Source organism: Zootermopsis nevadensis, unplaced genomic scaffold, assembly GCF_977971745.1.
Source record: "Zootermopsis nevadensis isolate Lab colony 2312 unplaced genomic scaffold, Znev_1.0 Znev_ptg000017l, whole genome shotgun sequence".
In the NCBI taxonomy this organism is placed as follows: Eukaryota; Metazoa; Arthropoda; class Insecta; order Blattodea; family Termopsidae; genus Zootermopsis; species Zootermopsis nevadensis.
The window spans coordinates 18519375-18547313 of record NW_028259149.1 but is presented as its reverse complement, the minus strand read 5'-3'; the positions used below and the strand labels follow the sequence as shown (position 1 = coordinate 18547313).

The 27939-nt window shown below is 47.5% G+C and overlaps 4 protein-coding genes across 4 annotated transcripts in view; 2 read left to right on the top strand and 2 right to left on the bottom strand.

Moving 5' to 3' along the window:
- The window catches only part of LOC110830463 (COMM domain-containing protein 4), a 37092-nt gene extending 9516 nt beyond the window's left edge, over positions 1-27576 (bottom strand). Inside the window, exon 1 of the mRNA XM_022065446.2 lies at positions 27268-27576. The gene's annotated coding sequence lies outside the window, so the exon portion shown is untranslated. The remainder of the gene's footprint in view (positions 1-27267) is intronic.
- LOC147873691 (uncharacterized) lies at positions 1067-3470 on the bottom strand. Its single transcript, XM_087350985.1, has 2 exons — positions 3229-3470; positions 1067-3099 (listed from the first exon to the last, which is right to left on the bottom strand). Exon 2 carries the CDS (start codon positions 3011-3013, stop codon positions 1229-1231), a length of 1785 nt encoding a protein of 594 aa, XP_087207111.1. The 5' UTR covers positions 3014-3099; positions 3229-3470; the 3' UTR covers positions 1067-1228.
- natalisin (neuropeptide natalisin) lies at positions 6414-11117 on the top strand. The gene is made up of 5 exons (XM_022065433.2): positions 6414-6521; positions 6949-7039; positions 9120-9360; positions 9816-10666; positions 10878-11117. Exons 2-5 carry the CDS (start codon positions 6950-6952, stop codon positions 11040-11042), a joined length of 1347 nt encoding a protein of 448 aa, XP_021921125.1. The 5' UTR covers positions 6414-6521; position 6949; the 3' UTR covers positions 11043-11117.
- LOC110830454 (uncharacterized) lies at positions 13090-26718 on the top strand. Its single transcript, XM_022065432.2, has 6 exons — positions 13090-13174; positions 21347-21410; positions 22617-22751; positions 23559-23716; positions 25053-25113; positions 25331-26718. The coding sequence occupies exons 2-6, from the start codon at positions 21348-21350 to the stop codon at positions 26429-26431; spliced, it is 1518 nt and encodes a 505-aa protein (XP_021921124.1). The 5' UTR covers positions 13090-13174; position 21347; the 3' UTR covers positions 26432-26718.
- Positions 27577-27939: the final 363 nt, after the last annotated feature.

Below are 27939 nucleotides of genomic sequence, written 5' to 3'. Positions count from 1 at the left end.
TGTATTTGGCCTTTTGATTCTCCCTTTTGTTTGTTGTTTCATTGCGAGTGAATTTCCCAGCAGAGAGCGAGGGGCTGGACTGTCGCCTCAAGACACTAACAGAGCCACAAAGGCGCCCCGCCCCGGCAAACATAAAATGAAATCACGACGCGCATCGACCCAGTCACCATGTGCGCAGGCTCGTACGTCATGGAGGGAACTTTTATATTTGCGAGTTGGAGAAATTTCAATTTATTGCGACACTAGTCTGCCTGAGGTAAAAGGATTTATTCAACAAAGGCAATGAACCGTAGTTCAGGACACGTTTAAACCGGAATGTCACACACGATCCTACTGCCCAGAATGGAGCCATCTCCAGACACTTGCTATTCGATGTATCGAAACACGCATTTGTAAAAGCGCGTCTTTTGGCATTTACGTGTTACGCATCGAAAACAAATTCTGCCTTCTGATGAAAAGCTCGTGTATCAGATCGCCGTACTTGCGCGGCAACTTCTCCTACGCAGCTGTGATGCGTGCAGTATGAAATTAGTTTGCAGGCGTCCCGCAGCAAACTGGAAATAAATTACCACATGTTGACTGCGGTTTTCAAAACTGAAAATGGACACGACAGATTCCTCTGAAATGTTAACCTACTACAAGATAAATGACGTCACAATCCAGAATACCAGGACGCAAACGAAAACCTGTTTCATCCGCGTCTTTGTGAAGACCAGACGTCTTACCAACACGTAACAGAGATTCTGTGATTTTTTTATGATATTTATGTTTTCACCCTGTAAATTAACATCGTCAGCAAAAGAACAGAAACTGATGTACCCCATTCCTGTTTTCGTGTCCCCGTCTGACAGAGCACTATAAAGCAAAGTTGAAAATTTTGCCTCTTCACAAAATCATTCACCAGCCGGGAAATTTCGGCTAGATTCTGTCTCCTTATTCTACAAGGAAAAACAACGCTACTGGTGAAGAGTTCTGTGTGACCATCATCACAAATAACAGACCATCACCAATAACGCAAGCAAGGCCGATGCGCCAACTGACGACGCGGAAGCAAGCCTAGAGAACATGGCGGTCCACCGGATGTTTATTGATTTTTACGTGGTAACTAATGAAATACAGAAGTAACATTTTGCATGCTGACAAGTAATAATGAAGAGGAAGGATTTTGTATTCCAAAGGTAATGCGGCCGGGAACTCTAATCAGTTTATATATTTCCTTCCAATACCTTCATACAGAGTACAGTCTTTTTATGAAAACACAAAAAAATGAAAACACCCACACAAGTGTACTGGCGCACATAAACCATCGAACTGTCGCTTGGGACGGTTCTCGTTGTCGCCCTGGCTCTACACCTCTGTCCGCCTGCCACTCACACTCGCTGTCAGCCTCAGTGACCGCTCTGGTAACCGGCAGATGTGCATCAGCGCTCGGATCTCGCAGTGGGAGATGCGTCACTTCCCTCCGACCTTGGCGGTTTGCGCAGTTATCAGCTGTATACTGAGAACCGTTCCAGTCAATAACCGGTCGACGCGAGGTTCCGGCATCCACCATCAGTGGACGCTGAGTCACCTTTCTCGACACCTCCAGATCTGTAGAGTCATTAGGTGGGCACTGCGAAACGTGTCTGTTGATAACAAGTTTGCTTTCGATTGTCAGCGGGCGTACAGTTACGTCTCCTCGCACCTTCTGCCCCCCTTCAGCTTTGTGCAAAGGCTTTTTGCTGCCGGAAATCCATTTCAAGGCAGAGCCACTGGGTCCTGACACGCACTGGGCCGCTTCGTGGCTTCCCTTCCCACCTCCGGAGTCAACGTCGGAGACCCCGTGCTCATTTCTGTTGATACGCAGTTGATATTCTCCGACGATCCGAACACGCACGGGGTGCGGACGCTCCGACTGACTGCCAGAATCAGCGAACGGTTCGCTGTATTTACGCGTGCTGATAACGGGCTGACGCAAGTTGCTACTGTCAACAGCTGACGGAAAACGTGGCAGTTCCCCTTGAACAGCAGAGCCGTGAGTTGCATCGTTGTGGTACTCATCGCCAATGGTAACTTCGGGCCGGTAATTACCCAATACTTTGTGCCCGCTGTGCCGTGAATCTCTCCCTATGTCCCTTGAGTTTATAAGACTCTTACTCGCATTGCTTCCGAGAGCATTTGAAGTTCGTAGACTCGCGTTATTCTGTCTCTCTGGATAAGTTGATTCAGTCACCAGACCTCTAGAGTTGCTCCTGCTAATAACAGGTTTACGTTCACTGCTGTTGGATACTGTGGCTGTTCGTAGACTTGCGTTATTCTGTCTCTCTGGATAAGTTGATTCAGTCACCAGACCTCTAGAGTTGCTCCTGCTAATAACAGGTTTACGTTCACTGCTGTTGGATACTGTGGCTGTTCGTAGACTCGCGTTATTCTGTCTCTCTGGATAAGTTGATTCAGTCACCAGACCTCTAGAGTTGCTCCTGATGATAACAGGTTTACGTTCACTGCTGTTGGATACTGTGGCTGTTCGTAGACTCGCGTTATTCTGTCTCTCTGGATAAGTTGATTCAGTCACCAGACCTCTAGAGTTGCTCCTGCTAATAACAGGTTTACGTTCACTGCTGTTGGATACTGTGGCTGTTCGTAGACTCGCGTTATTCTGTCTCTCTGGATAAGTTGATTCAGTCACCAGACCTCTAGAGTTGCTCCTGATGATAACACTTTTATATGGCCTGCTGTTACGAAGAATTGGTGCAAGCTGATTCAATTCTTTCTGCCTCTCGTGATCCTTTGTTTCAATCGCTAAGCGCCAAGAGTTGCTTCTTCTGATAACAGGTTTAAACTCATTATGGCTTCGAAACGTCTGACGACGGCCAACATCTCCCAATGAAGAGATTCTCACTCTTCTCTGAACGGATATGTTTCCATTCACGTCTTGTTCATATATTTTGCCTATGCTAACCGCCGACGATCTGTAGGATGAATTCCGATGCGCAAAGTTGTTCCTCCTGCTTCCGGAATGGCTTCTCTTCATACTCGGTTGACGGCGATTACCGTCCAGAATAACGTGGGCTGCGTGCGCAAGACTTTTCCGTTTTCCTACGACACGCGCTGTACTATCTGCAACAGAAGCGCCAATGCGAGGATTCGTCAAGGACTGCGTGAATGAATTTCACGTGTATTGCAACACATCTATCTAGATTGCGTCCAGAAGTACAGAGAGGACACGAAGCTCGCGAAGGAACTAACCTGAGGTGCGTCCGACGGATCAGGAGTTGAGTCGATTCTGTCGCTTACCGAACACCTTCATCGGCGCGCACAAGATGAATGTATGTGTTGACACATGCGAAGTTCAGGAACAGGGCTGCGGAATGCTGGCCGATTAACAAGTCATTCAGAAATAGCTCTTAAAGACTCGAAGTACCTGACCAAAGGTCGACAGGAACAATCAGCGTGCGGTAATAATGGCTCCGAGCCCATTATCGGCGCTGTGACCACTCGACATCAGCTGCCACTTATCACTTCGCTATCACCCAAGTCCTCAAGTAATGCTCTCTCGTGGCTAAAATTCTTCTGATATTTCAGCGTACACGTGCACTCGACGTATAACAATTTGTGACAAAGGTCAAATGCGGAAACACCTGCTGCAAAAGTGGACATTCGTCGAAACAAGACAACCTCTGGCGTTTTGAGGTTCTCACGGCAGCGAGGACGAAGATGGCTGTCTTCTCAGTCGCTGCGCCGCGTAGCTTGGTAGACGTTTAAAGACGTTTCAGAGGTCGTATGTGCTAGTTCCACCATCAGGGCGATCGACCTGATGAAAGACAGCCGTCTTCAAGACGACAATCTTCACTCTCGTCCATCGCAAAGGCGACGCCGCGAAAGTATCCGGGCACCGGACCGCTCCGGTCTGGCAGGCCGGATGCCTGACCTGAGCGGGGTCACGCGGCAGTTCGAGAGCATTTGAGCCTCGGAGAAAATTTGGACCTGACACACAGGAAGTTACAGGAACTCTTTATTTGTACTCTTAAAAAATTCGGATAATCAAATCGAGGACGAAGAGATTGTCAGGGCATGTAGCGCGCACGGAGAAAGTGAGAAATATTTTGGTTCGAAAGCCTCAAAGGAGGGCCTAGGCGCAGATAGGAAATAATATTAAAACGGGTCTTGGAGATAGAGAGCTTTTGATTTCGTCTGGATTAATATGGCTCCGGCGAGCCCTTTGAACAAGGAAGTGAACGTTTGGTTTCCGTAAGAGACAGAGAATTTCTTGATCAGCTGAGCGACAACTATCTTCTCAGGAAAGACGCTGCTCCATTGAAGCAATTAAGCTGCAATAAAGGTCCGAAGTTCGATTCCCGGCGGTGCCCGAATTTATAACTTGTGTTGGTCAAGGCCGTGGTCTAGGCAACACGGACTTTTCCTCCGTGGCATCCCAACAATTACTCCATTCACACACAGAAGAAGGCAATGGCAAACCACTTCTGGATTATCTGCCAAGAACGTATATGAACAGGTCCTAGTCCGAGAAAAGGATGGAAGGACCCTGTTCATATGGACCTGTCGTCAGACAGAACACTAAATAAATAATAAAAATATAATGGCCGAAGAAAAGTGGGCGCGTCTTGTCATTTCGCCAGTGCTGCCAATACTCCGAAACAAACACACGGCTGCTACACGCTGTTGCTGTGCTGTCTTATCTGACAAGTGCCACGATAAGGACAGGCCGTGATACGCATCGGCGTGGTCTCAGGGTCAAGTCAAGCCGCGGGCATACCTGGCATTCCTACTGAGATAAAAGAGAACCGACGATGTTTGACTCGAAAGAACATTTTCAGACTCAAATGAAGGGACACGAAGATCCCGGCTGTAAGGAAGGCATAGAGATTCAGGACGTTTAGGGCCAGTGTGTTAGGGACGTGAGAGGGATGAAGACAGAGAAGAAGCCTCACCGGGTATCAGGGCGATCAAACCAAGTTGGATGAGACAGGTTCTCACGCGTACCCTCGAATGGGCGAGCATATTCAGCGACGGCTGTTCTGCAGGTACAGCAGCACTCTGCATTGCCTACTCACTGCCTGATCTGTTCTTCTGACAGTGTAGGCAGGCGATATAAAAATATATATACCATGTTACATAAATTCGTGCCCGATGAATCCACTAATTTGTCATGAACTCCTGGACTCAAAACTAACTAACGAACGAACGAACGAACGAACGGACAAAGAAGCGACGCGGCGGACCGACCCTGCCCCCACTAAGCGTGGGACGCCGCGTCATTCCGTCCGTCTCAGCGCGTTCCGTTCCACTGAGTGTCAGTAACGCGCCCTCCCGCTTTCAAATGATAAAGACGCAATCATTTCAAACATCACATTAACATTTTAAGGCAATTTGCGTTACAAGAGCGTTTGGATGCGGGTAATGACGTCACACGCGTCGTTGATAACAAACGAGCGAGCATTTGCGTCACAAAACGAGCTTCGACAGAACAAGGGGTTCGAATCCTCGTGTGGGGCGGGCGGGCCATGGCGTGCGAAGAACTTCAAGGGCCAAGAAACAAAATCCAGTAGCGGAGGGGGGGGATAGGGGTGTTGGTGGCAGATTTAATCTCACCCCCCAATGTTAAAGCGAACAAATAGAGCTGGCTAGATCAGAAACAGTATTTAACTCGGGGTAAACCACGGAACAGGTAGTCGAATGTCGGGCGGCGACGCAGACCTCTCCTCGCCACTTCTGTGTCCGCCCGCCTCCTACTGCATGGGTGCCTGGGGTAAACCGCGACCGGGGTGTGAAGCCGACAACTAACATTCATCCCGCGCAGGAGTTAAGAACGAGTGGAGCTATGCTTGCACTCCCCCATACGTATTGTTTGAGCACGGAGAATATCTTTACCAATTATTAACATTCCACAAGGTCAGTGGTAAACATATTTACCAACATAATTAGCAGTCAGTAACCTTTCATGCTGTGTTTGTGTGTTTCGTATAGCCCTCAATGCAAACCGCGATTATTTCATTAAAGAGTCGTAACCAGTTGATCTTTGTAATGGTGAAGTGTTTTGTTTTCTTCGCGGTACGGACTGAATTCTTAAATACTACACAAAGGAACTTCGACTTCAAGGAGCTGATTTATTGAGACTGAATGTAGTCTGTACTAAATAATGGTGTCGGGTCACAAAACCTTAAGACATTTGTCCGAACAGCGTGACCTAACAGCGCCCGGTGCCTGTTCCATTAGCCCGCGGCGTCTCCGTGTAATTCCATTACGAAACGTCAAGTCACGGTTCGGCCCCGGTCCCAGAGTCCCAGCTCTAATCTGAAGAAACAGCTGACAGCCACAATCCGTGTCGGGCTGACCCCTGACGGGCGGCCACACGCCCCACAGCAACAGGTATTTAACCCGTCCCTAGCAAGACCGCAGCCCGCAGAGCAGCAGCAGCAGGAGTCGGGACGATCGTCTCAGATACGACGCTCCAAATTCTGAATATCGACAAACGGATTGCGACTTCGCCTGGCGTCGTGTTGGGGACTTAGCGTGATTAAGTACGAGAAGAATTAAACTTTATTATTTATTGAGGAAACGCAGCTTGCATGTTCAACATCGCTGCTTAAAATTGCTTAGGGCTCGTGGCCTTGCACGTGTGAATTTCATGTTGTAATCATCCTGAGGGGTGAATGTGTTTTGTTCGACTCGCATCCATACTGAGGTCTGGTTCCTCCACGCGGATGCTGCAATAATATCTTACTTGCTTACTGGCTCCATCATCACTGCCCTGATGAAGGAGGCAGTAAGCAGCTGAGAAACGCCGATCACTTCTTACCAGAGCTCACAATCGCTGGCTACTGAAAAGAAATATTTCACTCGTAACGTGCAACGGAGTCTACGACGGGGTGTAGTTCGATGACAGTCCCGCCCTCCGAGCGTTCCTTCGCGCTGTTCTCACAACATAGCAGCTTTCGTTTGTTTCAGGATGACATCCACACTGCTGATGGTGTCGCTAGTGCTGACGTGGAGTTGCAGCGACGTGGTGCGGTCATCATCGGAATTAAGAAATATGCAAGTGAGTACAACAATTTCTGCTAACACAGAGTAAGAAAACAAGATATTTTTCATCAACTGCGCATTTTAATTCTGCAGTAGACATCAGTTCCTGAAAAGTGCGATTGACAGATCTGAAAGCGTGAAGGGCGCGTTTTCGCGGCTGTCTTTTGTTACTCAACAGCTTTACGACAGCTTCGTATTAGGCGTCGGCCAGATCACTCATTTGCTCCCAACGATCCGCTGTTCTCTTAAAATAATTGGAGCAGCGCCGCCAGTTCGTTGGGTCCGGGGAACTGGAGAACACAGCAGCGGCAATTATTGTTATTTTAACATCCCTCAACAATTCGTTGCGCTCTTTCCAGAGATCTTCATAGCACTGAGTTTCTCCGCATGATCTGAGTTCCAAAGCAAAATTCGCCTGGAACTGAAGGACAGGACAGGAAGCCAAACTTCATTGTCGATGATCGCACGACAATCTAATATAATCTAATATAATTCTAGACACATTAAGTTTCAGCTCAATGATTTGTCACTTCGCTGCGTTAAAATGATTACAAATAAATTAAAGTACACTGCAACACATGTTTCGATAAACTCTGCCAGATGGCGGGCCATGGACGGTCTTTCAAATATAAATTACCGTAATTATTACTACTGAAATATTCCACTTGCTAGGAAAATAAATTAGCCGTGAAATCACTTCAAATTTAGATTCGCTTCGCTTGTTTAAACTTGTTTACTCACCGACACTGGCTTAGAGAACATTTGCCGCTCGCCCCGAAGCCCCGTGTAAAATCTACATAAACAATTGGCATTAATAAGACGCGAAAGTTTCGCATTCGAAGAACGTCGTAAGGGCTGACGTCACGACGGGAATTACAACCACCAACCGTTAATTAGCGCCCATTGTATCAGAACGGCGGGGATTAGTTTCCGATCCGTTTGGCAGAATTATTTCTTAATCTTCGTTGTCACATTTAAGAGCGGGATGAACTTCAAATTACTCGTCACTCGAAAACACGGAATTTTTGTCCCACGAAAACGTAATTAACACATTTAAAAATATTGTACCATTCGTTCACTTAGAACATGGACCAAATGACAGTCTGGGTCTATCCTCAGAGTCGATCACTCTCCTCCGTCCAGTGTCAAGTTTAAGAAAAATACGTGGAGTCATACCCCGCCCCCGAAACGTCGTCATGGCAAATTTGCTAACACAACTGCGTTCTGAAGTTAATATAAAATGAGAATTGAAGAGATCAAGACGGGGCTAGTGGCCCAGTAACTCCTCTCGCAAAACTGAAGGAAAGATGCGTCTGTAAGCAACAGCTGTGTGAACGCGAGCAGACAAACACGGAGGCACTAATCGCTTTATCTCGACTCACGTTCCCTGCACTTTCGAGACGATTAATCGATTTTATTTATCCTGAGACCTGTTATGCGATTAACACAGCCCTTCACAGTCTGAAGGCGATGTTCACACTACAATTAATTCCTGTTGCTGTAGTGCAATCAGGGTCCCGAAGGATCAGAGACACTGCAGACATTTTGTTCATTTAATAACACTTCATGTTTCTCTTTCCCTACAAGACGGGATTGTTATTAACTACAAACAGTAAAAGATGCGAGCACAGTACGAGACTCGTTTCGGGGGGACAGAGAAAATAGCGAAAAATTTGAAATTCGAAACGGGTGTGCTTGTTTCATTTGCGGGAATTAAGGCAAGTTACTTTGAAAGAATACAATGCATTTCTTTCAATACTACAAGGGCATTAGGCGGGCCTTCTTTGGTACATTCAGAATCAAGATTAGTATTTCAAGAGAATGGATACACTCGAAACGAGATAGGATTCTCTAGATGACAGATCAGCAAGACGCAACACAACGCAAAGACCCACAGAGAGAAAAGTAATTATGAAAATTTGTAGAATTTCAGTTTCTTTTTCCTACAAACGCCAGTTCACGATAAACGACCCCAGTCACTGTTAATACAAATAAGAAAGGAAACAGAATCTTCCCATAGGCCACGACCTCGAATATGAACATTTGCTGTTGACGTATAAAATGTTTTCAAGCGATTTCTGAAATTTCCCTTTCAGAGCGACGCAAAAAACATCAACGCGGTAGAAACCGACACGGGACGTGACATCGAACGCCGCGTGACCCGAAGCGACGTGCGCGCTACCTTGGGGAACAAACCGGAACCTGGTTTCTGGCCAGCCCGAGGCAGAAGGAGCTATTTCGAGGACGTGCCCCCACTCTTCTGGTCGGACGCGCCCCTCCGGCCGAACTCACAGACGCCGCGGATGCACTGGAGATCCGCGGCTCCTCACAAACCCAGTAAGTTACGCCGTGAGAACCTCAAACCTCACATCGTGGCTGCCGGTTAAGAAGGCGACTGCATTACCTGGAAAAGACGTAGTGCCTTCTCAGTCCTCGGGGGGAGGGAGAGGGAGATTTCGAAGTTCGTCAAGATGACATAAGGGGACTGCAGACCGACGTAGAACAGATCAGAACCACAATCAGCTAGATACATGCAAAACACCACCATAACAAACTCCAACTCCATTATCTGGTAGGAAAGGCATTTTCGAAAAGCTGGCAGTTCTGACAAGTGACGTCACAGGACACGTAGGCGTAAGCTCTATTGAGATCAATCTAAAGAATATTGGCGACTTCGAAATGTAATAGTTTCGGCTAAAATATTGGGCATTGTCCATCGCCTGTTGTTTCTCACACCACGACGTTTAACTCTGATAATCCAAGGGCTCTGCCCCAAACCATTCTGCTTGCAGGAGGCAGACTGCAACTCCACACGCCTCTGTTTGCTGAAGAACCCAACTACGTGCTTCTGGACAGACGCGACGAGCCAAATGTGTCTCCAGACGGGACGAACGATGACGACCCCTTCTGGGTGGCAAGGGGTCGCCGGCGGTACGAGGCGCGGACTGCTTCAGGCGAGGGCTCACTCTGGGCAGCCAAAGTCAGGCCGACGTCGATTAGTGGACTGCGCGAACTGATGTACGCCGATGAACCTTTCTGGGCAGAAAGGATCAGAAAGTCAGATCATGATTCGCTTGAGTCGGCTGAAGATCCGTTCTGGCCAACCAGAGGAAAGAGGAACATCTTCAGATTACCGGAAGGTACGCCAAGAAGGCGCGTTCTGAAATCTCTCTCAGGGAATGAACTTTGCTGGGCGGCTCGCGGTCGCAGGTCTGCCGATGAGGATTCAAGAGACAAACGCGGTCTTCTTGAATCGCTGTCCGCTGGAGAACCCTTTTGGGCAGCACGTGGAAAACGGCCTGCAGGAGACGAAGATGAAGATTCTCAGGACAGAGGCGAACCACTGGAAACAATTTCTGTCGATGTCCCTACCTGGACAGCTTTTGGAAAGAAGTCAGCTTTGGACGACGCTCGTCAGTCTCGAGATAAATGCTGCCAAAAAGAATCGATGTCTGTAGAACGACCTCTCTGGGCCTCACAAAAAAGAGGAAATGATGATGATGATGATGAATTAGAAGATAAGAGGGGTAGGAGGGGCAGCTTGCTGGATTCACTTTCAGCCGAAGTGCCCTTCTGGGCTGCCCGCGGAAAGAAGGACTCTCCACGGATGACGCCACCGTCGCCAGAGGACCTTTTATCTCAGGTAAGTTCACGCACACGAATGTGAGACATGTTGTGGAGATTTCTGGACCGCCATTTGAAATCATTCGGTATCGAAGCTTAGGTTAGGTTTATAACTGAGTAGGTACAATGTAACTGTGTTATCCTTAGAGCCAGTCTTCATGCCAACACAAATACTTCGTTAATGCGATTAAATTACGCTATTTATATTCTTGATGATGTGTCTGACTCAGATTCGAACCCAAGAATCGCCGTCAAAAAGCGACCCGTGGTGGCCTGTGAGGGGAAAGAGGATTGCGGACACCGACTCAAACCCGAACCCGGAAGATGAGCGCTTCCGGCACGCCACGGAGAACAGGAGACAAAACAACACATTTAACCGGAATCTGGCATCCTAAACAGCACTCTCAACATTTCGTAATTTCTTGGTGGTGTAAGATGGTGTTTGAAAGGAAATAAACGAAAATTAACAACAGAAACGTAATTGGAGTCTATTATTAGAGTCTGTAAGTGCGGATGAGGCGCCATACGCCAGGACCTCACGGAATCCTCATTGCTTATTTATTGAAGCAGATCATAAAGAGGCGAATTGGAGGACGATTATTGAATCTTAAATTAGGAAGAGTGCCGAAGTTCGAGGGACGGCGTCCTTATGAGAAATTTGCCCGGAAAAACTGAGGGGAAACAGCGAAAAACACGTGTCTCTGGGTCTAGATTTTACTCCGGCACATATGGAATACGTAACAGGAATGCTAATCACTGACGTTGGTACGTGGGGTGACGGGGTAGCAAGGTCAAGCGACCCCCAGCGTAATCGGGTGGACAGACGTGCACGGAGAGTGAGTCTTTCTGGATTGCGCTACGAAGGAAAGGGTAGTCGCCATCTACAAACGACGACGCCCTCACGCAGTTTGGTCTGGGTTAAGCGCAGGTTACGACTGCCATTGCAACATAATCAGATTGGCGCCCAGTACGAAATTTTGCCGAAATCCGTCACTTAGACACAGAGATAGAACTTACAATACATTGGTAGTACCTCCCTATCACAAGTTCACATTGCGTGTGTCGTACACACAAGTGACTCTCCTAGTGACCTTTGAGTCTCCTTCCGCATTTCTTTGCCGGAGATTTCCTGATGACAACGGACCTGTTCTTGAACACACCATCGCAACCCCTCCTACTTAGACAGGGAAGTTTTTACGTTTTTTCGAAAAAACACGCTATTTTACATTTTCAAGGACGTTTTCTAGTACACGACGATTAAACGCATTGAAACAATAATGTGAGTAAACGATTCTAAATAAATATTACGATACGGGCATCGCGCGTGGATATTTTCGCCGCCATGACACCCTCGCGTCTAACTTGTGAAACTTCCAACGGCTTTGTTTCACGTTTCTTTTTGAAGCGACGTCGACACCCCTGAGCGTCGCTAATTGCGCGCAACAGACTTAGCGGCGCTGCTTGTTCCGAACGACTGGAAGCCACCGACGTGAGAGACTCACGCCGACCTTCGGCAGCTATTCCGTGTGAACGGGTTTCCCCGTCAAGTTCGCACCCGCCCAGCCAGTCGACAAACTGCCCGCCTTTTACGGGATCTTGGGAGTCCATCGTCGCCTTTACAAAAGCCTAAAATCGGCCCGCAGCCTTATGACTCAAACGCCTGCAAGCACGGCAACACGCAACGCAGTAGTGCAGGAGAAGTTGCGTGTCTCTACGGCGAACCGTTGCCGCAGGGCCACCTTCAAACGAGACAGGAGGAAACTGTGGGGGTAGCGGAAGATTAGGACAAACGGGGCGACCCGACTCGAGGAGCTGACCGTCGCCCGACCAGTGAAGAAATCCCCGTCTCTCCGGAGCCCGAAGGGTCATTACCGTGTCCACAAGAGCCCGCCGCCACTCCGCAACCTGACGAACCGAGTTCAAACCTCGCACCCCACTTCCTTAAGATTCGTTGTGATATTCGCATATCCATCTGCGTTTAGGTCTGCCACGTTCCCTCTTTCATTCATTTATTGCAAATCAAATATTTAGGCCTGTGTATTTATCTCCGTGCCTCAGCTTCCCCGACATAATCAGTGCTGTAATTACGATACGTTATTAGGACAATATCCGTCGCCTGCTGTTACGAAAATTAAAGAGTTACAACGCTGAAATTGTAAAATTTTAATATAATTTAATTGTTAATCAGCAGACGACGGGGGTGTGTTATACTAGTGGCCAGCTTCACGCTCCGGCCGCCGTCGGCAGCCCCCAGTGTCCGGACTCGACCATCTTCAGTCGCGGTCGGTTTGCGCCGCTCAGCGCGTAATTCTCAAGTACCGTGTAATAGTAATAAGTTGTTACGGTGCCGAGCAGCTGTGAGGTCACTATGTGGGCCAATGGGAGCCGATGTGTGCGGGTGGAGGCCAATGGAGGAGTTGGATGTGGGTGGCGTCACGTGCGTTATAACGCTGAGCGCGAGCCGCGAAGCGACCAGTGCCCCCTACACGGACGGAGCGCAGCGCGGCGAGACTCCTTAGCACTTCAGGTAAGCGCACCGTGTCTCTTGGTGAACGTCTGTCGCGCCGAAAGTTGCTTCCAAATAAAAGTCGCAGACTTTAACGAAGACTACACGTGATCTTATCCTATTAAGACGCCCCAAAGTAGCATCTGGCTTCAGGTTGTTGTTTGTACCGGCGATTCTAAACAAATTTCGAGAGGGGAAAAAGACATTTCGGACGTTAAACACGCGGACCAACAGCGAGACGGACAAGACCTCCACATCGTGTGTTCATTTTAAGCACATTTAAGAACATAGCAAATAAAACATTTCTACTGGTTTCCGGTACACGGGAGTGCAGTGACTAGGCACGCAGTCCCTCGTGTGTCCGCGTTAACCCTTCGAGACCAAATGGTAACATATGTCACACTTGCTTCAAACAATCAATAACTCTGCAGTTCGTGTTTTCGGGTTTCGTACGATCTCAGAATAAACAGCGATTATTTCCTTAAACCGCGTTAGTCATTTGATCTTTCGTAATGGTGAAGAGATGTGTTTTCTTCGCGGTACGGGCTGAATTCTAAAAGAGAAATGATCAGTGCTCCATCAGGCAGATTACACTCAGTGACCGCGAAACTACACGGTGCAACAGGTCATCCGAAAACCCGATTTCGGCTTCAGAAGGGCAAATAAAAAAACGCTTTTCGAAATCGGTCTCATTCGCTGCGGCATCGTGTGGTTCTTGCTGTCGTTCTGTATCGGACGACGAAGCTCTCGACGGCACTGAGTATTTCCGAATAAACGAGATTTTCTCAGTTGATTACGTGTCGAGATGCGTTCAAATACGCATTCAGGCTTTCGGCAAACTTTACTTGAAACTGATAAACTTTCAAATTCCGTAAGAGGTCGAGAATTTCTTGGCTAGCTGAGCGCGTTATATTAATCAATTGAATAAAAATTTTCTTGGATATTATCCATCGTCTAGTAAATATAAAACGTAAAACGACGTTTCGGAGATGGGACTCCGGTCCGGAGATAGGGATTAGCTCTATCTAGTGGGCCCAACTGTGTAGGAACCTGAAGACGGAGATAGAGTCCCATCTCCGAAACGTCGTTTTTTACGTTTTATATTTTACTAGACGATGGATAATATCCAAGGAAATTTTTATTCAATTGACTCTTCACCATCGTCAAGAAGTTTTAAGCGTTATATTAATGTTTTTAAGAAAAAGTAACTTAAACAGAACTTTGAGAGTCAAACTGCCGCAAAGGAAATCTCGTGGGCCAACATCGGGCTTCGTGAGAACATGTTAAAACACTGGAAACAGATGGAAGCGTAAACCGATTTAAGCTTAACGTATGAATTACGAAAACAAACGAGGGACGGGAGGACACGAAGAATGTAGCTTTCGTCTGTCTGTTAAGGCGGCAGTCATCGAAATAGGCCCAGTGCTTTGGGCTCTGACATTCGTGGACACGATTTATACAACCAACGGGCTGGATTCCATCTTATCTATCGCATCGGCAGAGACATTTATCCGACGCATTGCGTTCTGTTACAGCAATTCAATGTCTGTTTGCTCCGGTGGTTGTGTCGCGAGACGCTTGCAAATCCTTCCGCTCGCGAAGAAGACCGATAAATTATCCCGCTAAGATGTTTAATCAAAGGCAGTTCACGCCGAGTGCTACGTACGGTTAAACACGGTTTGGCCCCCTCTTATTAAACAACGGCATAATGCTGTGACGACATCAGCAGTTTACGTTTCGCGCGTCGGGGTTTTCCGTACGGCGTTCCGATGGCAAACGTAAGAAGTGGGAAATGCTGGCCTCAAAACACGTAAGCCACCTAAATAATATTTAAATATGAAAATGGCTGTCTTACGGGTTTCAGCGCCGTATACTCTGGTAGAAGATTTCCGACGTTTCAGAGGTCATTGCTGCCTCTATCATCAGGGCGAATCGCCCTGAAGACAGCGGACAGCCATCCTCATGCTCGCCGCTGTGACAATCTCATATCAAAAACACCTGAAGATCTGAAAGTGACAATCAGATAACCTGAGAGTTGGAAAATCCGGTTTGGGATCGACAGACGCGTGTCTCAGAATCTTAAAAGAGTGGAATCCGCTCCGTTGTCCTCAGTGATTATGAAGTGTGGGTTAGCGCACTGCTTGATCTGAAACCGCGACTCCTGACTGCAATGAAACATGTCATTTCACATTTGAAGTCTTGTATTTTTATGATGGGAATCCAATGACTGCGAGCGGGATACGAGGATACGATCGTTGAAACAGATGATACAGGTTCTCACACAGCCTCTGGTTATTGGTCCGCCCTCCAAACTAAATCACCTCCCCCTCAAATGTGAATTAAAGTATTTCAAATCTAAAACTTCTTGACGATGGTGAAGAGTCAATTGAATAAAAATTTTCTTGGATATTTTCCATCGTCTAGTAAATATAAAACGTAAAACGACGTTTCGGAGATGGGACTCTATCTCCGTCTTCAGGTTCCTACACAGATGGGCCCACTAGATAGAGCTAATCCCTATCTCCGGACTTTTTCCTTGGATATTATCCATCGTCTAGTAAATATAAAACGTAAAACGACGTTTCGGAGATAGAGTCCGGAGATAGGAATTAGCTCTATCTAGTGGGCCCAACTGTGTAGGAACCTGAAGACGGAGATAGAGTCCCATCTCCGAAACGTCGTTTTACGTTTTATATTTACTAGACGATGGATAACATCCAAGTACATTTTTATTCAAGTGAATTAAAGTTCAAAAATTTTGTTGCGTTTCGCGCTCTTTCGTCTGTGGGGCCGAAGTATTGACTACCGCCTTTACAAAAACCCGCCACCGGTCGCTATGACCATCCAGTTTAATCCAATCCACTTCATGACACATTAAACTCAGACCACACTAGATTATGACATAGGAGATTCGGCATTAACAGGGCGGAACAGAAGGAAATTGTGGTCTATCTAAGTGGTCACCTGGATACAACAGAACGAAGCTTATGCGCCACATCGCATATGTCATTTGGCACGGGGGCAATGCAGGTTGCTATGGAAACGCACAGAAAGGTCCCAAACTAAGCCTGACTAAATCACGCAACACAGGCCTATGTTACAAATCTTAAAATCAATCGCCTAGTAAGGAAACCTTGCGTCTCGTACTGAAGCCAGATGCTGTGTCCGTCCACAAGAGGCCGCCTCTAATCTTCCACCGAATGAATCGAATCATTATGTCTCCTTTCAATACTTTCTTCACATCTACATCTAGATCTAGAAAGCTGGGCCCCTCGTCTCAGCTGTTACGTCTGAGATTTTAGAACTATAAAGCGCAGTTTGTGATCTAAAGGTTTCACTTATAAAATCTTCTCGGGGTCATCACCGACGTTTCGAGAACCACCTTGCCCCATCGCAGCCCTGAGCCGAACAGATTGTTTTTTAAAAAAATCAAAAAGTAGATCATGAATTAACCCCATCCGTGCTACATGTCCCGACCATTACAAAACTCTATCGTTCACACGCATGACGAGGTTGGTTATTTTACAACGCTACATCAACTTCCTGTCTTATTGAGCGTAGGTCGTTATGTGGCAGGCCAGTAGCAGGTGGGAATAAGCGGCGAGGTAAACAATTAAACGGGCGTGGATTCCTACTTCAAAACTCGTCATGCATTAGGCGAACTTTCGTCTGGATCAGCGAATCTCATCGTTCTCATGTTTAAGTCCAGGGCACGCAGTAAACAAGAGGACATCTGCAGCGACCCGCGTGCGAAATGGGGGAAGACGCTGTTACCGGAAGCGACTTTAATTACAATTACAGTGTTTTAATTCCTCCGCGAACGAGTTTTCTGCTCGAATATGTCATTATTTAAAAATAAACTGTTCGATGCAAAAAGTAACGAAAGATGGGACGAGCTAAAACAGTGCTTGGCGTTAACGACATCTTACGCGCGTTTGCACAAACAATACTGAACGGAGGCGAGTTCTGACCCCGTGTCTGGCTCCGGGAACTGATCCCAGTACCTGCTGTTTTACGGCGTGCGTTGGTATTGACGGCGGGAACAGACAAATCACCGCACGTCCACGGCGCGAGGAACTGCTACCTGACAGACCACACAAACTACGTTCTAAAATTAATCACATCTTTAAAAACTGAGAGTGGTTCAGATGGTCAAGGAAGTGTCAGCCTTTTATTTAAGCTGAAGGTTCATCGCCGTGCTCACAAGAGTCCGCCACAGGTTCTCTTCCTGTTTTGAACAATTCCAGCCCACGTCACAAAGAATTTCCTAAAGACTCATTTTAATATTATCCGAACATCTACAACTAGGTTTCTTAAGCAGTCGCGTTGTCAGGCCATAAATTTGTATTTCTCATGTTTCACGCGTACTACAAGACCCGCCCACCTCATTATTGAATTTGCCATCCTGATATTTGAAGGAGAATACAAATTACGAACCCCCCCCCCCCCCCCCGTGTCACAGCCTCCGTCTTACGTCTAAATGCTCCGGTCTTTGTGAGGGAAAGTTCAGATGCCATAAGAAACGACAAGCTGTGTTACTACGATCTTGATCTTCTGGGTTGTAACGCCACGTGGACTCGAAGGTGGTTGAAAACGTTTCGGAGAAACATTTGTGTCCGTCCTCAGGGCTCAAGATGGACGCAGCGTGCTTCTCCGAAACTTTGTAATCACCCACACGAGTCTACACGACGTCATGGCTCAGGAGACGAACATCGTCGTCTTCGACGCCGTGAAAGTTCGGATCTGACAGGCGAAGTCACAGCTTCCAAGTCTCGGGCAGGAGACAGGAAGGCGAAGGGCTCCTCGGCTGACTGGCGACAAGAATTCTGCAGCACAAACGTGGCGTGGCGGTGGCCTGTATCTCGATCCTGTACCAGTAAAACGACCTGGGTTGGGGGACTCACCGCCTCTTTGTAATATTCAAATGTCACTTTTTTGAATCTGACACAAAATAAAATAATTTTAAAAATTGAAAGGCCAAAGGGCATTCATCCGCGTCACTTCGTACAGCCAACAGAACGTCTCCTGATGAAAAAATACTTATCAACCGATCGCATCTGAAACGACGCGCGTGCAGATTTCGCCGAAAGGAAACTAATTAAAAGGCTCACCTGACACGGGAAACAATGTGCACGACGGTGCTGCTCTAGAGGCAGTGCGGACGACACGCAAAAGCACAGCCTCCGGTTACACGGGGGAAAAAAATGTTCGGAGAGCGCCCACTAACTACAGTTTATCAAACGTAATTTCGCCTCCTCGTATCCGTATAAAGCAACAGGCACCCCTGAGCCACGAGAAACGACGTTTCGAAAGCAAATGTCCGTCCGTCTCCTTACCCGCCTCTGCTTGTGGACAATTCGATTATACGTCTGTTATATAATCTCTGAAATAACATCTGCACTGCCATCTATTAACAATTTTAGACAACAACTGGCAGTGCCTTGGAAACTGGAAAAGTGGAAGATTAGGTTTGGTTTACTGCAAGAGTTTGCATGAAGTTTATAGTTAAAATTAAGTGCAGCTGATCGAATGATACTAAAGCAGGCATGGTCTGTTTTGAAGTCGTAACAAAATGTTTTAGGAGAATTTAAAAAAACTAAATGGTACTGGATATGACGATGAAAATCCCCCCCTCTCGAGTGCCAAGATTGGTAATGATTAGGAGCTCCTCCCCTGAGCGCCTACACTCAAAAGACAAAATGGTAGAAATCGAGTACTTCCGCGTGTTCGCGTGTGAATGACTTAGACGGAATTTCCACCCCATACAAGAGGACGACAAGTCTTGAGAGAAATGCGTAGTCCTGTCCTGTAAGAATTGGACCAAAATAAGAAGTAGTCGATCCTATCCGCGTGGTAACAATCAAGTACGACTTAATTAGTGCCAGGAGATGGGAGTAGATCCGCCATTCGTACGAAATAAAGTCAGTATTTTATTGACAGAATTTGGAACCAAAATCTTTGAATCCCCGAAAGTCTGGACAAAACACAACGACGCACTTGAACGCGCCTATTCAACTACCGCAATCCGACAGCTCTGACACTGATAAAGAGTCTTCGTTTGTTTTACGACGTCTAAGTAACTACCAACAGCTGTGCCTTTACAGATTTGTTATTTGTGATAAAGAAATATGGCGAGAGTCAAGGCACCGACATTTGTATGCGTCACCGAGCGGGGGGGGGGGGGGGGGCAGACGCTCTGCGACGCGCAAGCATTTCATAATGAGCACGGGCTTTATAAAGGAGTGGTCGCAATACTTTAACACGTACAGAAAATTAAGCTAATTGCACAGACGGCTCTGCAGAGAGACAACGCGCGTTTCTGTGGCATTCTTAGGTAACGGCAAATCAGTGTGGACCACCACAGCGGAGACAGTGCCAGTCCGTCGTCACATGACATGTCCCCGCACTCCACCGCTTAATCACACTAGTAAGCGAACGTCTGCTGAGGAGTACGAATTGTGAACCTCGTGTCACTCCATCCTTCTTCGGTGAGAATATTCCTCTCGGCACGCTCCTCCCTTCATTGCGAGGGACAGAATTTCACGCCAACACGAAACAACAGAGAGAAACCATGGCTACTCAACTTTACGTCTTCAGGCCCCTTGTAGCGCGAGTCTGGTTGGCGTTTGGACTCCCTCGAGGGCTAGCGGACACGAGCGGTTTTCCAGCCGCAGAGGTAAAACTACCTCAAACGCATAAGAAGTTTCAAGTCGCGATATTCTGGATCACGACGCCTTCTCTTTGTGGGTGTTATCGACGGAAAACGCTGCCTCCGTCGAAAGGTGAATGAACACCTGCGGGTCACGTTCCAGAAGACAGCAGCGTGAACTTTGCCGCCGACAAAACATCGAACCTCGCGACAAAGTTGAATCTCTTACAATGGCTTCATCTCAGAACCGCCCTGACCTGCACTTGGCTGGTCTCCAGGTAGAGGAAGTCAGTTCCTTTTGTACACAGCGCCTTGCTGTTACGTCACAAGGAGCAGGCAACCACCGCCAAACCCACGACGTTCAGCTTCGAGTCTCTTGTCAGAACAAACCTGTCGATGGACTGACAACACATTATTTCCGTCATGGGGAAATCGAACTGGATCGCTTTCTCGCTCCCAACGAGCAGGAGGTGTGGATCGGCGATGTAACGATCTAATTCTTATTCTTATCTGTGAAACAATTACGCACAAAAAAATCCCTCACTAAAGTAAAGTCGAGCGGCTGTAACATAACTCATTTCAAACATTCTTCTAGATTTCGGAGTTGTCCTATTCGGTATGCATCTCTTTTCACGCCACGCACGAGTTTTCTCGATCAGAAGCACTGGCCGTTTCACTCTCGACTCTGGCCTATTTCTTGTTTCACAGAGTCACTGAAAGTGAAGTGCCCCGCCGTCTGTTAGTAGTAAAAGCTGATTGTCCTTTTTACGTTCTCGTGCAGACATGACGAGAGGAAACTCTGTGAGTAGCTTAGCCCCTGCGTTAATCAGCCACGACAGCCCGCCGTGCTAACCTACTCTGCCCGTTGTTACGGGAACCGAAGTCAGATCGTAACAAAGACGGGACAAGAAAGGGGTTGAGGCGACAGTTCATTTCGTAACTCTTTCTGAAGTTCAGCTGAAACTCAGGGCCGTGAAAGGAAACGTCGAAGTTTAAGACAGTTGACTGCTGCACTTTAAAAAGTTTAAAACGTTTCCTTCAAAAACTTTCGCAGCGACAAAGAAAAGGTTCCTGTTGGCGTTTTTCATTTGCGTAGGAGCGACGCCTGGAGGAGTAGCCTACCCGCAACAACGCACTCAGTTCGAAAACGAGGGGCAGGACAGCGGTGGACCGAGCCCAGCCACTGCTTTACATTCCTCAGTTCTGGGCCGACGCTCGCATTACACGGAAGACACAGGCGCGGATGATATTAAAACGGACTTTATAGAAATGCGGTCTCGAGTTGCGCACTGGCTTGGTGAGGCTCAGCACGGGCTTTTGTGAGCACGGCGATGAGCCATCGGGTTGCACGGAAGGCGGGAAATGTGACTAGTGGGCAGTGGATTGACATTTCTTGAGAAGCAAGCAATGCGCTCTGCTTGGAAGGAAGTGGTCGTGGCCTATTGGAGGCAGTATTTTGTACTTGCACTGAGCAGATCGAAATGGGATTCACAGCAAGAGGCCTGTATCAGTTCATTCTCACGAATTTCGACTTCTTGTTTCAGAATGTCATTGGCTGGAAGGAAGTTCCTGGTGCTACTGACAGTCACAATCGCCGCACGCGGTCAGGTGAGATCTTCTTTTTCAAGGGTCAGGTGCCTTCCTCCACTTCAGTGTTGCAGGGCAGGGTCGGGAGTTCTTTCCGACCGCATTGCAGTTAAAGAAAAGTTCTCTGGAATTGCACAGACGGCGACCATTCAAATTCCACCGTCTCCGAAGAACTTAATCAATGACTATTTATTTTTTATTTAGTGTTCTGTCTGAGGACAGGTCCATATGAACAGGATCCTTCCATCCTTTTCTCCGACTGGGACCTGTTCATATACGTTCTTGGCAGATGATCCAGAAGTGGTTTGCCATTGCCTTCTTCTGTGTGTGAATGGAGTAATTGTTGGGATGCCACGGAGGAAAACTCCGTGTTGCCTAGACCACGGCCTTGCCCAACACAAGTTATAAATTCGGGCACCGCCGGGAATCTAACCCGAGACCCCCAGGATTACAAGGCCAGCGTTCTAACCGCTAGACCACCGTGGCTATAATCAATGACTTATGGGTCCTAAATTGTAAAGAATCGTATCCTCATAAGACGTCTTTAAAAGAATATCGACACATAAAAGCAGATTCTTCAACTCGATAATTCACAAACCTAACGACACTACTTCTAATGCACAAGTCACCTAGCGTCAAAAGACACGTAGGAATTGTCTTGAACGGTGTGAATAGGCACGGATCTGAAAGGGGTCGCGAATGGCCTTTAGTCTGAGAAATGACACGAAAGCCGGCTCCCTACTGAATCAATATTCATGCACATAAGCGAACGATCAAGGTTTTATACCCTTCTGATTCATTTTGAAATAATTTATAGACATTTAAAGAAAACGGATTTAAGATTTCGTCACCAGAGGTCATCCCCCCCAAATACGCACTTTTTCGTTTTATATCAGGGCTACCAACACGATGTAAACGCAAACCTTTGAGGTTGCACAAACATTTGCGCCATTTATGCACGCGACTGGCGTTCGGTTTGGTTTTAATTACTGGAACAACATTTTATATCTTCTTCAGGCAATTTTCCTGGGAACTTAAAACAACTCGGAGGCCGTCCGACGCTTACAAATGCTTAGGCAGCTCTCACACGTGTGACGAAAAGCGCGTCCTGAAAGTTTGAAAGCTCAGCACGAGGCTGTTAATAGTTTCGTTCCACCGGCATGTCAACACTGTCACTGGCCACTGCAACACTCACAAAACGTCGTCTTTTTTTCATTTCTTTTTCAGACTCCGCGCGCGTTCGCCGTAGAGACGCACAACCTTCTGGGGTCCCTACCAGCGCTGGTGGGACAAGATGGCCTCGGGGAAGGAGGGCAGGCGGATGCAGGCCTGGACCTGGACCTGGACCGCAGAGAGACTGAGGTAAGCACAGAGGAACTTTACTCGCCTGCACTCCTGCTGGGCTACTCAACAAGTTCCTTCGCGTTCTATGGACTCAGTGCCCTGTCCACAGAAGTCAAACTCTGGTCCCTATCTCGAGCCGGATGAATCCAATTCCTGTTCAATTTATTTTAATGTGATTGTCCCATCTGCAATTACAGTTTCCGAGTGATCTCTTTACTTTCGGAGTTTCCATCCAAAATTCTTCGACGTTTTACATTTTCTCATCTCTCCCATGCGTATCAAAACAATGAATACTTGAGTCTCGACCTCAATTGTTTTATGTGTTTTGGAAACTAATTTTGTTGAGAGGTGCTGGTGCCTGCTTTATGGCTGAAGAGTGCAGCACTGTCCAGACAAAAAAACAAAGAAACTGCGGAATACGGAGCGGTTAATAGCGACGTAATGCCTGTTCCAAGCGACGAAATAAATGGGCGACGAAGAGTGTTTCATTTCGCGATGAATTAATTTAACTCTGACGCAATGACGATAATAGCTCGGCGGCTGACGGAAAACTGGCCCCGGAGAATTTGCTGTCGTAAAGTCAGTCAGTCGCACAGAACACAACGTCGTTAAACGCACTACAACTCGGGAAAGAGAAGAAAAGTTGGTCCACTTTGATATCGCGCAAAGAGCGGTCCTTGCCCGTCTCACGACCTCTTCCTCTGCAGCAGAGGGGCGACGGACGACGCGCCTCAACTTCTGCCTCCTTTCATGTTCCTTCTTCCGCGGATTTATTCCACAATTCCTACAGTCTACATAGAACGACTTCTTCTCTCTTTTCTTCAGCGCCAGGCGTTGGCCGACCTCCTGCTGCGCCTTCCTGAGCCGTCGGTGCAGCGCAAACGACGACGACGTCACGAGGACGAGCAGCGGAGCGCCGGCTCTGCCCCTGGGGTCTCGAGAGACGCGGGACCCTACGCCGAGGATTCGCGCCTCGAGGACAGGTGCGTCGCTGTTTGCGTCAGGCCCTTGGACACGAAAGGGACACAAAGAAGGTGCAGGTGGCGCCACGGCGAGGCGAACCGCGAGCTCTTGACGTCGACGATCAGAACCACGTGACAAACGAGTTACTGGAAGTTATAATAAGTTCAATTATCGCAAAACAAATGTGCGGGCCTGCGCTTACTTCATTCTGCAGGAGGGCATTTGCACTTCGATCGATGACGCACTGCGTCTTCTTGGAAACACGGATCAAACTTCTAAACGCTATTTAGACAAGCTTTGTGCATCACGCGTAATACAAGAAAAGTAACAAAATACAAAACAAATTGACTGCGCTGAACCCACGCCAAATCTTTCAGCACAAGCCAGCGCGGAGCAACGACGCGCATAACCGCAAAAGCTAACACTCCCCGGCAACCTGCATTTACCAGGACAACCGGGCATTTCCAGGGAACCTTAAAAGTATCATCCACCCTTTTCCCCGTAACGGAATGTCTCTCTCACTGGCCCCTCCCCGCCCGGATTCGAAGTTGCGACCTCGTGAGGTCCCTTAACCTTCAGTCAAGCGAAATTCTGAGCAAGATTTTACGCGTCGATTGTCTGTCTGTCTGTCTGTTTCAACAGAAACACGAAACAACTACTTGGCAGTTTTTCTTTTCTTCGCTCAGAGTTACAGGAGTCGAGACAAAACGAGTTCGGTTCCGTCTTGCGCGCAAACAGAGGGCGATCTGCTACAGTTCGGAAACCGCAAAGCCGAAGACAGTTGTCATGGTTTCAGTGCACAAGAATTGAAATGGGCTGCCATGGCAACAGGCGCGTATCTCAACTGCTTAATCCGTCGTGTCCGAGCATAAACAGACAATTTGTGTGTGGGCGTGTGAATCATGTGCGAGCATTGATACGGGGTCTGAAGCCAGGATACGCGCATCGCAAGCCTCAACACGTTCTCGCTCGCCGTCGTTTTGCCAGCCGCGCCGTATCGATGCGTCTCTCTGATGGACGCCGTGCTATAAAAATTGTCCGATCTCAGAGATGGAAAGTCTGCAAAAAGCGGATTCCGCGCCCTGCAATCCGATTCGTGGCACAAACACACAGCAGAGAGAAAGCCACGTTTTGTTCTAGGTTATTAGGAGAAATAGCCGAGGTTACGCCCAGTATTAAGAGCGCAAATCGTGGCTTTTATTTTTTTTATCGAAAACGAAAGCTCAGACACTTGAAAACTGTCCAATCGCATCTCCTGCTCCTTAGGCTGCCCGCGCCTCAGTTTTCTTCAGTTCCCGCCCAGAAATATTCTCTGACAAAATGTTGTGCCTCACTCTTGATTCGTTTTGCCCACAGTTCTGCGGGCCGCGGAGTGATGATGCCGTCAAGGCTGTTCGGGCGGAGGGGAAAGGAGGAGGTGAGAACAATTGGCGGACGCCACATCAACTGACTTGCCCAGTCTCTGGTCACAGAGCACAAAGGTCACTGTCAAAACTCTGACTTGCCTGAGGCAGCTCAGTCCAGTTGCCAACCTCATTTTTAACGTTGCTCATATTCCGATAAGTGTTTGTTGTTTTCTTCGAGTCTGGTCCGGACGCCGAGCGAAATATCACTCCGTTCTTTGTATTCCCCAGAACGAGAGCCCCGCCTTCGGTGAAAGGGGCTTCAAGAGGGCCACAGTCGGTGCAGCCGGGCGCAGGGCCTTCGGCACTTGGGGAGGAAAGCGGGCCGCAGAATTCCACAGTTGGGGTGGAAAGACGAGCAGCGAGGAGCAGTCAGCCCTCGCCGTCGTGAGCAGCAAAAGACGACGTCCTGCCTTCAACCACTGGGGAGGAAAGAGAGACTCGGCTTCTAACGCTTTGGCCGACAAGAGAGATATTTTCGGGTTGAGCGTCAGCGATGAACCGTCGCTTCGTACGTGGGGCAGTAACTCTGCACCGCCTTTCAGTGAACCGAGCCCCCAAAAAGACGCAGTCCTCCGCAGTTTGTGCAACGAGCATCCAGCATTCAGTATTTTAAGTAGTAATTACGAACCAAAGCCTGCGCTCATCGCCTTGGGCTGCAAGAGAGCCTTTGCTAGCTGGGGCGGGAAGAGAGAAGCCAGGGGCCCTCCGCCGTCTGCCTGGGGATCGAAGGGGAGCTCTGACGGCGACGCGCGCGACACCAGAAGTTTCTTGAGCTGGGGGGGAAAGCGGAATTTCATCGCGGGTGGAATGAAGGAGGGAGCAGAGGAGTTGGGCAAGAGGAGGTTTTCAAGCTGGGGGGGTAAAAGGGGCACGATGCGTACTGGGGAAATCGGACCAGGAGACGAGGGAGAACAATCCTCGGCAAGAATTTCATCACCAGAAGGATATCGACAGCTTCTTGAAGGGTTTGGCAGAAAAATGGGACTACCGCATGAATACAATGAAATCGCGGAGGACCCTGAGGAGATCGAAGCAGGAGAGAACACTCAGAGGTCAGAGCCACATGAGGAATTTCAACAGCAGCTGGGCGGACAGAGTGCAATCACGAAGCGCTCAGAGGCAAAGGCCAGAGTAGGCAAATCGCTGTTCCGTCCCTGGGGTGGCAAGCGCGACCACGTGCTGCCCCCACCCCCGTTCTCGCCCCCCGCATTGGGCGGCTTTCGACTGCTTTCGGACTTGTTCAAGGAAGAAGGGCACGCGCGAAGCAAGACGCCGGGTTCGAGGGAGTGGGGGCCGTCGCCAGCTGGCGAGGTGAAAGATCGGATATAATTGCACGGCCTCAGGGTAATGGAAGGAAGTTTCGAAGAAGAGCTGATTTTCATTCCTGGGACGGAAAGTAAGAGCTGGACAGCTGATACCAATCTACCTAAGACGGCTAAGTATTCCTTTACGTGAGATGTATCTCGTGGCACCGTTGATCTTTTATCTTTCCTTACAACATCGTGCTGTAGAGAACAAACCATAAAAGTAATAAACCATTATCCAGACTTTGTTTCATAAAATGCAATGGACCCAATTTCCCCTTATTTTACAAAAAAAAAAAAAAAAAAAAAGAACCAAATTCACAGTAAATATATAACCTGATAATGCAAACTGTACATAAGCATTGTGAGTACATGGAAGCAAGCTTTCAATTATAACCTAATGGCAACTTGCCAATACGATGTGTGATATTCATTAGCGTGTTTTTCGCTAATTTATAATAAAGGATATTGCCTACGTGTACAATTTCTGGACGATACCCTCATTTCCACATTCAACTTATTTTTGAAACACGTTTACGAATGAGAGTCCAATTAGAAACTTGTTTTCAGGATATTCATGAACATTCTGTTGGTTGCGAACTGCTTAAGTGAATACAACTAAACCCACAATGCGACATCTTTCCCTCTCAATTACACACGCCGATATTCCTGCCTTCAAAAGGACGACAATCCTACTGCAACAAGTGGATATGTCATTAAATGCTGTTCCTTCTGAGCATTACATATTACCTAAATATTCCCTACACCCTACTCGGAAATGTTGCATCATTTTCTGACGAAACACGTCATTATAAACTCCACTGATACTTAAGAACGTTAAATGAAACATAATCAACTTACCACTGCCACAGCATTCACACTGTCTTCCTCACAGAAACACAAAATGCACTGATATTGGGGTTTTGAATTGCGAACAGCACAACTTCCTCCCCCACCACGCGAACGTAATGCCAAATCCAAAATAATCTTAACCCGTCTTACATCCGACTTCAGTCACTCCACTTCTCCATCTAGCGTCAAATGATGGAACAATATTCTTCCCAACACCTTCCAGTTAAACTAGTTAATCGATTCGTGTTTCAAAAAAGACATCTACACTTTGGATTCACATATTCCAACAATGCGTAATGTATACTTTCAAAATATTTATCTGTTCCAAAGTATATAGGGAGACTATCTTAAAATTGCACACTGTAAATATACGTCGGTGTTAACACACAACCACTGACTTCAGAATATACTCGTATGACTGCATGCTTTCTGTAGTGTTTGGAGTACGAAGAAATGTTTGTTACATATGCAACTAGTATATTAGGTCCGTGTACAGAGTTCACACACAATGGTATTTCATTAAATCCAGTGTCTGCTGCACATGTTTCTCCGAACACAAGAAACTGATCGAAGCAATTAGCATTAATTATGACTTACTCCCGAAGTCTTCACCGGTTATCTGTTTCAATAAACTGATTAAAATTATTCAAACGGATAATACTGATAAACTGTGGCTGTAAA